Source organism: Oncorhynchus tshawytscha, linkage group LG09 (assembly GCF_018296145.1).
Source record: "Oncorhynchus tshawytscha isolate Ot180627B linkage group LG09, Otsh_v2.0, whole genome shotgun sequence".
Classification (NCBI taxonomy): domain Eukaryota; kingdom Metazoa; phylum Chordata; class Actinopteri; order Salmoniformes; family Salmonidae; genus Oncorhynchus; species Oncorhynchus tshawytscha.
Window position 1 is genome coordinate 68699153 of NC_056437.1, and position 12480 is coordinate 68711632.

The 12480-nt window shown below is 42.2% G+C and overlaps 1 protein-coding gene across 1 annotated transcript; it reads left to right on the forward strand.

Moving 5' to 3' along the window:
• The first annotated feature begins 3547 nt into the window (after positions 1-3547).
• gh1 (growth hormone 1) lies at positions 3548-7771 on the forward strand. The gene is made up of 6 exons (XM_024432922.2): positions 3548-3655; positions 4059-4198; positions 4335-4451; positions 5175-5330; positions 6490-6636; positions 7229-7771. The coding sequence occupies exons 1-6, from the start codon at positions 3646-3648 to the stop codon at positions 7289-7291; spliced, it is 633 nt and encodes a 210-aa protein (XP_024288690.1). The 5' UTR covers positions 3548-3645; the 3' UTR covers positions 7292-7771.
• The last annotated feature ends 4709 nt before the right edge of the window (positions 7772-12480 follow it).

The following is a 12480-nucleotide window of genomic DNA, read 5'->3' on the forward strand; positions in this document are numbered from 1 at the left end:
TAAATCGTGTGGGCTCTTAAAGGGGCACACACTCATTTAACATGAACCTCACACACTCAGTCATGATACACGTGTTCAAAGGATTTGGCAGGTTAAGCCAAGGGAGGCCCGATGCAGCTGTAGAGTGTAATACCCCCATATATGTTGTGTTATAGACTTACATTATTAATGTGTGTATTGCTCAAAACAGTGTCACCCAATACCCATGCAGGAAATGTTCTGTAATGTAGAGGATCTTTCTTCTGTAGCGTGATAATAATGTTCAAGAATAATTTTCAGTTAATTTGTAAATTGGCTAATCCAGTTCAGTTGAAACATGCTAAAATAAAAATGGTTATGAGGCCATACATTGAGTAAGATAACATACGGAGAGTGTTGGTGAGACTCCCCATACAGAAAGAACACTTGATTTCACATGTGGAAAATAAATAACATGTTTTTGGAACACTTCACATGTGATAACATGTTCATGTTATTTTTTTTTAAACTAGGCAAGTCAGTTAAGAATAAATTCTTATTTTCAATGACAGCCTAGGAACAGTGGGTTAACTGCCTGTTCAGGGGCAGAACAACAGATTTGTACCTTGTCAGCTCAGGGGTTTGAACTTGCAACCTTCCGGTTACTAGTCCAACGCTCTAACCACTAGGCTACCCTGACGTTATCACAGGTTGCTTTACATGTTGTCACATGTTATCACATTAACTTCACATAAGATCACGTGATCACATGAAATAATGTGTTTTTGAAACACTTCACATGTGAAAGTCATGTGGATTTTCCACAAGGGTCAATAAGGGTCAAAAGGAAAGAGAGGTTTAGGAACCACTGATGCAGTATGTGACTAAACATAAACAACAACTGAACTTTTTGAGTGATTTCTGACATTTTGCTACAGACAATACGTATCCTACAATGGGGCAAGATGATAAGAGGTTGGTTGATGGAATAAAATCTTTATCGATATATGCTGTACATACTTCTGGCCCTTCTTTGGACACTGTGTTAACAACCCTCCAGGCAAGCTTCAATGCCATACAACTCTCCTTCCGTGGCCTCCAATTGCTCTTAAATTACAAGTAAAACTAAATGCATGCTCTTCAACCGATCGCTACCTGCACCTGCCCGCATGTCCAACATCACTACTCTGGATGGCTCTGACTTAGAATACGTGGACAACTACAAATACTTAGGTGTCTGGTTAGACTGTAAACTCTCCTTCCAGACCCATATCAAACATCTCCAATCCAAAGTTAAATCTAGAATTGGCTTCCTATTTCGCAACAAAGCATCCTTCACTCATGCTGCCAAACATACCCTTGTAAAACTGACCATCCTACCAATCCTCGACTTTGGCGATGTCATTTACAAAATAGCCTCCAATACCCTACTCAACAAATTGGATGCAGTCTATCACAGCGCAATCTGTTTTGTCACCAAAGCCCCATATACTACCCACCATTGCGACCTGTACGCTCTCGTTGGCTGGCCCTCTCTTCATACTCGTCGCCAAACCCACTGGCTCCATGTCATCTACAAGACCCTGCTAGGTAAAGTCTCCCCTTATCTCAGCTCGCTGGTCACCATAGCATCTCCCACCTGTAGCACACGCTCCAGCAGGTATATCTCTCTAGTCACCCCCAAAACCAATTCTTTCTTTGGCCGCCTCTCCTTCCAGTTCTCTGCTGCCAATGACTGGAACGAACTACAAAAATCTCTGAAACTGGAAACACTTATCTCCCTCACTAGCTTTAAGCACCAACTGCCAGAGCAGCTCACAGATTACTGCACCTGTACATAGCCCACCTATAATTTAGACCAAACAACTACCTCTTTCCCTACTGTATTTAATTGATTTATTTATTTTGCTCCTTTGCACCCCATTATTTTTATTTCTACTTTGCACATTCTTCCATTGCAAATCTACCATTCCAGTGTTTTACTTGCTATATTGTATTTACTTTGCCACCATGGCCTTTTTTTGCCTTTACCTCCCTTATCTCACCTCATTTGCTCACATCGCATATAGACTTGTTTATACTGTATTATTGACTCTATGTTTGTTTTACTCCATGTGTAACTCTGTGTCGTTGTATGTGTCGAACTGCTTTGCTTTATCTTGGCCAGGTCGCAATTGTAAATGAGAACTTGTTCTCAACTTGCCTACCTGGTTAAATAAAGGTGAAATATTTTTTTTTAAATAAAATAAAATACAGTATTTTTGATTTGCTGTACTCTCAAAACAAGTCATCCCTACATCCAATCTGATAGTGTGGCCGAAACTAACCGTTGTATAGTGCTCTTTTGAAAGCCAGCTACCACATATTCAACGAGGTAATGAGGTCAGTAAATGCACTTGCTGCCGCCCTTCCAAAGTGATGTGGGTTAACAGATCGATTTCTGTTTTTGCCAGGAAAGGATTAGGACAGCGCTGGGCCTGACATTCAGCACGTCTCCGTGTCCTGAACACTGAATATGGATCTAGGTTGAATATGTTCACCCAACTTAGGTTGAACATGTTCACACCGGAACAGTCTACTCCCCCGTATGCCACGCTGACATGATCTCATTACTGTCATGACTATTGACCAGATAACCTTTATAGGTGCCATGACACCTTACACCGACACCTACATGTGTATCGTAAACAATACAGTAAGGTGGTGCGGCACAAACAGAGTGTAGGCTTTGGGCTGGTAACATTGTGTAGTCAAGCACACATGCTGCTAGGCTGAAAGCATTCATGTGTTATCCTCTGAGATGTATACTTTTTTTAACAGCATATACATTTTTCCCCCAAAATCAATCAATCAATCAACGGATGAAGTAGGGCCTGCACACTTGCTCCAATAGATACCGTTATTAGGCTTTCTTGACAATGTTGAGATTACTGAAAGGATCTTCGTCAGGTATGACAAAGGCTCTCACACAAAAAGAAAAAGGATCGGGTATTTCACAGACTGGTATTGATCAAGTGACTCTTTATGTTGTGTGTGTTGATGATAACAAAGACCCTGTCTGAATTTAAACAAAAAACGATACATTCTAACATGTGCCGTCTCGAGTCCTTCTCTGTGTGTCTACTTTGAGGAATTTGACTAAGTGTTAATGCCATAGGACATTCAATTTGACATTAAACAATAACATATTGGGGTTAATAAAGAAGCAATATAATAAATGTCTTGTCATACTGCCTGTTATCTACAGTACCACAGCAGAATGGCAGAATAACCTGTGTGTGTGTGTGTGTGTGTGTGTGTGTGTGTGTGTGTGTGTGTGTGTGTGTGTATCTTATGTCCATTCATTACATCCTAGACAACAGAGGTTTGTGTTGTATGTGTTTTGACCCTAATTCGTTCAGTCATCAAGTAAGTTGTTTTTTTAGGACACCTCCCCTCTTCCCAAACTCATGGAAAAATGTATGATTGATTTGACGTAATATGGTAATTGTTCCGTCATCACATACAAAAACAGGTCCTATCAATGAAAGGTGGCAAATGGATGAAAATGTCATGTTTCCTCCCATTGATACATTAAAACATGGATTCCCCATCTATAAAAACAGTGGCCCCAAACAAACGACAACATACTCAACCGACCACCGCACTTTCAAGTTAAGTAACCATCCTTGGCAATTAAGAGTAAAAATGGGACAAGGTAAGCCTGCTTTTTCTGTCTATTTCTTTTTTCAGTGGGAAGTCAGAGTACCATTTAGTACAATTTAACTACTGCTATGAGGTTATAATCTATTGACACAGAACCACCTGCTTTAACAACCTAACTATGTGATCCATAACATTTACATTTTTGTCATTTAGCAGACACTCTTTTCCAGAGCGACTTACATGAGCAATTGGGGTTACGTGCCTTGCTCAAGGGCACATCAGATTTCTCACCTAGTCAGCTCTGGGGTTGAAACCAGTAACCTTTCAGTTACTGACCCAGCGCTCTTAACCAGCTAGGCTATTGGTGTACGATGGCTGGGAAAATCTTACTAAGGTATCTCACCATAATTCGACTTACTCGTTTTCTACATTTGTTATTTGAATCTCTCTTTTAGTGTTTCTGCTGATGCCAGTCTTACTGGTCAGTTGTTTCCTGAGTCAAGGGGCAGCGATAGAAAACCAACGGCTCTTCAACATCGCGGTCAGCCGGGTGCAACATCTCCACCTATTGGCTCAGAAAATGTTCAATGACTTTGTAAGACAGCTTTTGAATCTTCTTTGGACATATCAAATAGTGTATCAATGATTGTTCTTCTTCTTGTAGACAGTGTCCTCTTCACACAACCCTCGTGGCTAAAAGAATCTCTCTCTCCCTTTGTGATTTTGTGCAGGACGGTACCCTGTTGCCTGATGAACGCAGACAGCTGAACAAGATATTCCTGCTGGACTTCTGTAACTCTGACTCCATCGTGAGCCCAGTCGACAAGCACGAGACTCAGAAGAGTTCAGTAAGTAACCTGGCTGAGACAATTACGCATGTTATGCCCTTTAGAACCATATAAAGTGTCAAATCGTGACAGTTCCACTCTGCTATTCACCTTAAATATGAACTCCTCCATGATGCAAGATTCCAAAAATAAATAATAGGGCATCTCAATTTGAACAATCGATAGAACTTAGTCATTAGTTATTGGGCAAGCAGACCACCAATTATGTAAACTCAAATTTATAATTTTTTATTTAAATTTTATTTGAGCCTTTAATTAACTTGGCAAGTCAGTTAAGAACAAATTCTCATTTACAATGACAAGCAGAGGCAGCATCATGCATGGCTCTCGAGTGGCACAGCAGTCTAAGGCACTACATCTCAGTGCCAGAGGTGTCACTGCAGACCCTAGTTCGATTCCAGACTGTATTTCAAACGGCTGTGATTGTGAGTCCCATAGGGCGGCACACAATTCTCCCAGCGTCGTTAGGGTTTGGCCGGGGTTGCAATACCTCAGTGTCTTCAACTAAGGTAGATAAAACAACCACATATCATTGCAAGTAAAACCATCACTGTCTAATCGGTGGTTTCTCTATGTCTACATTCTCTGTTTTGTGCTTTTCTGTACAGGAAACCCACCCCAAAAGTATTTCACTCAATCATGTAAATAGGGCATCTCAAGCTGTAAATACAACTCAACTTCATTTTCCAATAATCTGTGGTTTCTCTACATCTTCACACACAGGTCCTGAAGCTGCTCCATATTTCTTTCCGTCTGATTGAATCCTGGGAGTACCCTAGCCAGACCCTGATCATCTCCAACAGCCTAATGGTCAGAAACGCCAACCAGATCTCTGAGAAGCTCAGCGACCTCAAAGTGGGCATCAACCTGCTCATCACGGTAAATAATGGAGAGAGAACAATGACCATTTGTGGTCTCACACTTTGTGCACTGTAAACTCCAAGGCATTTTTAACTCAAATACTTCTAGTAAGTTGAACTCAAGGTCAATGAAAAATCCTTATTGCTTAAAATGTTTATGTGGTACTGGCTCAAAACTAAATGAGAAGTCACATCAATGCAATTTTTTAAAGTTATAACAAATTCACTTTTACCAAGCATGCTCTACTGCAGGTAGATTTAAAAAAAAAAAAAAAAAAAAAGAAGTTTTTAATGATCTGTGTTTTTGCATGTACAGAACATTGAGTGATTGATTCATTTTATGCTACACAAAGATATATAACATACATGTTTCAACGTTTTCATAAAGATGAACAAGTTACTAGAATTTTGCAAACTCAACTTGCAGGCCTGATGTGGCCTGTATACCGTGAGTTTCAGGCCACTGTATTAGGGTAAAGCTACGCCTCAAAATAAGGTCTTATGAGATAAGTAATGTATTGTTGTAAAGAGTTGAATTCTAATGATAATATTTGCCTAGGAATTCACTTGAAGGCCACAGGACTGAAAATGAATGACAACAGCCATGTCTCTGTCACTAACACATACAGTCATGGGTGATAACTACACTTTACTCAAAAAGGCCAGGCACACTGGGAAATTATATTTGAGACGTGGCTTAGTGGGGGCATTACTAAAAAATGTCAAGCTGATACAACTCAAATCTGGACTCATCACAGGGTGAATCTATAGGTTTGAGTAATTACTGACTATAATATCACTTTAAGTAACTGCAGTCAGATTCTGTATATTAAGTGCAACGGGTTTCCTAAAAAGTGTTGAGTAATGGCAGCACATTGGGGTTTACAGTGACATGAAAGGGAAATACCTGTATGCTTTCCTAGTTAGAAAGCATAGTGTAAGGACCACGTATGCCTCTTCTCAGCAGATCTTTCAGGGCTTTACATTGTGATGTGGTAACTGACCTTATCTATCATCGTGATTATATCAGTGACACCCCATTCAATGACTGAATATCGCCCCATTCAAGGACATTTATCCATGTGTCTTTTGCTACGTGTGCTTTCAGAAAGGCCCAATAAACAAATATTGATATGCACACATCCACCCCACCATGCATCTCTCTCTGTCTCCCACAGGGGAGCCAGGATGGCCTACTGAGCCTGGATGACAATGACTCTCAGCAACTGCCCCCCTACGGGAACTACTACCAGAACCTGGGGGGTGACGGAAACGTCAGGAGGAACTACGAGTTGTTGGCTTGCTTCAAGAAGGACATGCACAAGGTGCGCAACCATGTTGCCTTCAATTTTATGTGCCTTCCTGTATTTTCTACAGTGCGTTGTTTTTTTGTATTCTCTATTGCAAAGTATTGTTAGTAAATAACTCACGGACACTAGAGAAGCTTTAACCAAGTTTAATTCTTCCCAAAGGTTCTGTACAGCTATAATCAGACAGCAAAACATTTCTCACTCCACAGTCATATATATCCTACTTAAAACACTCCTCCTTCTTCAATCCTTACAGTTTATGGCTCCACAGGAAGCTAATAAAGAGGGTAACAGGACAACAAACCTTTATTACTGCCTTCAGAGAATCTGTCCTCACCTCCTGACCTCGACCCCTCATCTAATCCACAGATGTCCATTGTTTTTTTTTCAGAGAACCATTAAGTTCTGACATAACCCAGTTTCTTTCATTTACTATCTCAATGATCAACGTTTAGCCGATTCCAACAGTATCTTTGGGTCTTTAACCCATGTATTATTACTATTATTGTTCATTGATCAAGACTGTTCTTGAGAAAGGTCTGGTGACCTAGAACACACACATTAAAATGTGTCAACTATAACCCATTCTTCTTTTTTCCCCCCCGAGGTCGAGACCTACCTGACCGTCGCCAAGTGCAGGAAGTCACTGGAGGCCAACTGCACTCTGTAGACGTGGGCTGGAGAGGCAGCCAGCAAGAGCCTATCTCCAGGGTTCGGTTTCCCAGATACAGATTAGGCCTTGCCCTGCACTGAGGTGCATTTTCAATTGAGATTCTCCATTAAACATGCTTTTCAGTCTAGAGTAATTTTATTTTGGATCTGGTAGAGCCTGACTCCAGGGGTTTTCAGGCATTTGCATTTTTTTCTCTGAAATCAATAACAACACTTTCTATATTGACTCTATCACTCTGAGCTACCATTGATTAGTACATTTATATTAAAGGTTATTAAATGTCTTATTTAGATATATGGTTCATGGCGGTGCTACTTATGCATACGTTAATATTTAGGGGTGAAATGGGAACTTGTAGAGCTCCAAGCTTTTGGATAATATATTTTAGAGTAATTTCCTTTAAGTATTTTCATTCCTTAATCTTATTGTTTGAAACTAATAGTGATTCATGTTTCAATAAAGATGTTCTTCTCTGCAGCACATGATCTCTTGGCTTCTATTTAATATCTTTCAAATCAACATTTTTTACAAGTTCCTAGCCACAACATTCCTATGGTGTCTCTCGGACAGCTGGATTCAATCCGTATCGCAGACGCTCCATTGAAATGTAAAGGCAATGTTCCTGCGTTCGCGGAGACTGCATTCACTTCAAACGCTGCATATGTCGGCTCAATCGGAAATTACCTGAAAAACGTTACACGGTTCTTCAGCGATACGGATTGAATCCAGCCCATAGTTACGTACATTTGTATTGGCAAAAACATGAATGTCCACCGTCTGTTGCGAATGTTGAATAAAACTCCATTTGAACTTTGTCTGCCAATTGTCCATAGGGTTGGTTGTTATATACCTCGGAATTTGAGAAAAGATATCCGATGGAACATATTAATAAACAGAATTTCCAAACATGGGTCTGCTGCAGGTGCCTAACACCATGCCCAGACTGGACGCGCGCGTGCGCAAATTGATTTTGTCCCCCCCACACCAAAGGCGATCACAACACGCAGGTTGAAATATCAAAACAATCTCTGAACCAATTATATTAATTTGGGGATAGGTCGAAAAGCATTAAACATTTATGGCAATTTAGTTAGCTAGCTTGCAGTTGCTAGCTAATTTGTCCCATTTAGCTAGCTTGCTGTTGCTAGCTAATTTGGGATATAAATGTTGAGTTGTTATTTTACCTGAAATTCACAAGGTCCTCTACTCTGACAATTAATCCACACATAAAACAGTCAACCGAATTGTTTCCAGTCATCTCTCCTCCTTCCAGGCCTTTTCATCTTTGGACTTTAAATGGCGATTGGCATCTAACATTCATAGTATTGCCACGACGACCGACTGACCTCAGTTCATCTTTCAATAACCCACGTGGGTATAACCAATGAGGTGATGGCACGTGGGTATCTGCTTCTATTAACCAATGAGGAGATGTGAGAGGCATGACTTGCACCGTGTTCAATGTCACAAATAGAACTGACTTCTATTATAGGGCTTGGCAACGCAGATGCTCATTGACGAGCGTGAGCAGTGTGGGTGCAATATTTGAATAACATGTATGTGTACATTTATTTTCCAATGCTCGCGCACGCGACATGAGCGGTGTGGTCAGCATGTAACATGTCAAACACCTCATGCCAAAACAAAAGTCCTGCAAGTGCGCCATATGTTGGCAAGCAAGCCATAACTTGTGCCAGACTTTTATTTTGACAGAGAGGAAGAGGGTATGCAGCTGACCTGTTTATTGATATGTTCCTTCAGATATTTTGTCTCAAATTCCACGCTATGTATAAACCAACCCCATGGACAATCGTCAGAGTAAGTTCAAATTTAATTATATATTCAACATTCGTGACACACAGTGGATGTGAAGCTCGCTTTCAGGTTTTTGGCAATGGATTTTTGCGGCGCTGATGATGTCAGAGCGACAGCATCGGTGCATCATGACTAACAAGTTCCATCCATGAAGTATAATGAACATTTTAATTTTAGATGAATGTGAGTTGAGAGACACAGGCATACCAGAATCGTAGATTTACAAAAGCACCACGCCACCCCACATCAACTCCCACCATATCTCAATCTATGGACTTACCTTCAGTACTTGTAGCTGTGTTATAACTTATCATTCATCAGTAAGGTCAATGCCATGACCAGTGGTGTACCACAGATTCGTGAGGCTCCCCTGCAAGGCACGAGCAAGTCCAATTGTAAAGCCAGGGGACGGGAAATAGAATGTGATGGTAATATTCCATTTTTAACCTCAGGAACATTTGACCTTGATTGCCAAAAGACAATTATCCTACCAACCTCTCTGAAAATGGTTCTAGTGAAGGGACTTCAATGGTGAGGTAAAACAATTTGATTATTTTACTTTTCTCAGGTCTTCGATCATGGGCGACTCCAAACCCTTTGGTGGCCTCAACCAACTTTAACCAGATGAAGGTGTGTCCCAGCACTTGCAATTTCATTGGTTACAGAACTCCAAATCACATACACATGGTTAGCAGATGTTAATGCGAGTGTAGCAAAATGCTTGTGCTTCGAGTTCCGACGATGCAGTAATAACCAACAAGTAATCTAACTAACAATTCCAAAACTACTGTCTTATACACAGTGTAAGGGGATAAAGAATATGTACATAAGGATATATGAATGAGTGATGGTACAGAGCAGCATAGGCAAGATACAGTAGATGGTATCGAGTACAGTATATACATATGAGATGAGTATGTAAACAAAGTGGCATAGTTAAAGTGGCTAGTGATACATGTATTACATAAGGATGCAGTCGATGATATAGAGTACAGTATATACGTATGCATATGAGATGAATAATGTAGGGTAAGTAACATTATATAAGGTAGCATTGTTTAAAGTGGCTAGTGATATATTTACATCATTTCCCATCAATTCCCATTATTAAAGTGGCTGGAGTTGAGTCAGTGTCAGTGTCAGTGTTGGCAGCAGCCACTCAATGTTAGTGGTGGCTGTTTAACAGTCTGATGGCCTTGAGATAGAAGCTGTTTTTCAGTCTCTCGGTCCCAGCTTTGAGGCACCTGTACTGACCTCGCCTTCTGGATGATAGCGGGGTGAACAGGCAGTGGCTCGGGTGGTTGATGTCCTTGATGATCTTTATGGCCTTCCTGTAACATTGGGTGGTGTAGGTGTCCTGGAGGGCAGGTAGTTTGCCCCCGGTGATGCGTTGTGCAGACCTCACTACCCTCTGGAGAGCCTTACGGTTGAGGGCGGAGCAGTTGCCATACCAGGCGGTGATACAGCCCGCCAGGATGCTCTCGATTGTGCATCTGTAGAAGTATGTGAGTGCTTTTGGTGACAAGCCGAATTTCTTCAGCCTCCTGAGGTTGAAGAGGCGCTGCTGCGCCTTCTTCACGATGCTGTCTGTGTGAGTGGACCAATTCAGTTTGTCTGTGATGTGTATGCCGAGGAACTTAAAACTTGCTACCCTCTCCACTACTGTTCCATCGATGTGGATAGGGGGGTGTTCCCTCTGCTGTTTCCTGAAGTCCACAGTCATCTCCTTAGTTTTGTTGACGTTGAGTGTGAGGTTATTTTCCTGACACCACACTCCGAGGGCCCTCACCCCCTCCCTGTAGGCCGTCTCGTCGTTGTTGGTAATCAAGCCTACCAGTGTTGTGTCGTCCGCAAACTTGATGATTGAGTTGGAGGCGTGCGTGGCCACGCAGTCGTGGGTGAACAGGGAGTACAGGAGAGGGCTCAGAACGCACCCTTGTGGGGCCCTAGTGTTGAGGATCAGCGGGGAGGAGATGTTGTTGCCTACCCTCACCACCTGGGGGCGGCCCGTCAGGAAGTCCAGTACCCAGTTGCACAGGGCGGGGTCTCGAGCTTGATGACGAGCTTGGAGGGTACTATGGTGTTGAATGCCGAGCTGTAGTCGATGAACAGCATTCTCACATAGGTATTCCTCTTGTCCAGATGGGTTAGGGCAGTGTGCAGTGTGGTTGAGATTGCATCGTCTGTGGACCTGTTTGGGCGGTAAGCAAATTGGAGTGGGTCTAGGGTGTCAGGTAGGGTGGAGGTGATATGGCCCTTGACTAGTCTCTCAAAGCACTTCATGATGACGGAAGTGAGTGCTACGGGGCGGTAGTCGTTTAGCTCAGTTACCTTAGCTTTCTTGGGAACAGGAACAATGGTGGCCCTCTTGAAGCATGTGGGAACAGCAGACTGGTATAGGGATTGATTGAATATGTCCGTAAACACACCGGCCAGCTGGTCTGCGCATGCTCTGAAGGCGCGGCTGGGGATGCCGTCTGGGCCTGCAGCCTTGCGAGGGTTAACACGTTTAAATGTCTTACTCACCTCGGCTGCAGTGAAGGAGAGACCGCATGTTTTCGTTGCAGGCCGTGTCAGTGGCACTGTATTGTCCTCAAAGCGGGCAAAAAAGTTATTTCGTCTGCCTGGGACCAAGACATCCTGGTCCGTGACTGGGCTGGATTTCTTCCTGTAGTCCGTGATTGACTGTAGACCCTGCCACATGCCTCTTGTGTCTGAGCCGTTGAACTGTAAGCACTGCCCCGTGCTCAAGCTCATTGGTCGTGTTACGTACAGAAAATCTACTGTAGGAGTAAAGTCAGAGCTTTCTCAAATTCTTTCATTAGTAAACTGTTGTTTATCGTTGACATTTACAGCTATCTCAACTGTTCGGTGGTCGAACTATCTTGTTGGTTTTGCCAAGTGAGGACAATATTTGATGGAATGGAGACGCTAGATAGATACAACGAGATTACAAGAAGGATGATGGTTTCTGGAGAAGAGGAAATGGGAGGTGGATGGACAAACTTGAATCTGGCCCGGTGGTGGCAGGTCATGCAATGGCGGAAGCTGACACGGTGTTTGATTCTGTTGGCGAGAGTAAAGTTGGTAAGAATGACTGAACCATGGTAATTAAGAAGAATTGAGCTAAAAGAGCTAAAGCTGGAAATGAACAGCAGTTTCTGGTTGGTGTACCATTCATGAATAAGGATGTTTATTTGAGAGACCTTTGCGATTACGAAGATGGTGAAGGACAAATTGAGGAAAGTGGAGTCAGTCAGAGTGACCAGGAGCGGTATGATGGTGATTTCATGGTCATCAAAAGAGCAGAAGGAGAAAGCTCTGTGGCTCTACAAACTGTCAATATACGAAGTGGAGAGTTGTGATTTTCA

What these genes read in the sequence shown, in the direction of transcription:
- gh1 (XM_024432922.2), top strand. An exon ending in AGAAAATGTTCAATGACTTT is followed by an intron (nt 4,199 to 4,334) that starts GTAAGACAGCTT and finishes GATTTTGTGCAG; the next exon opens with GACGGTACCCTGTTGCCTGA. An exon ending in TCAAGAAGGACATGCACAAG is followed by an intron (nt 6,637 to 7,228) that starts GTGCGCAACCAT and finishes TTCCCCCCCGAG; the next exon opens with GTCGAGACCTACCTGACCGT.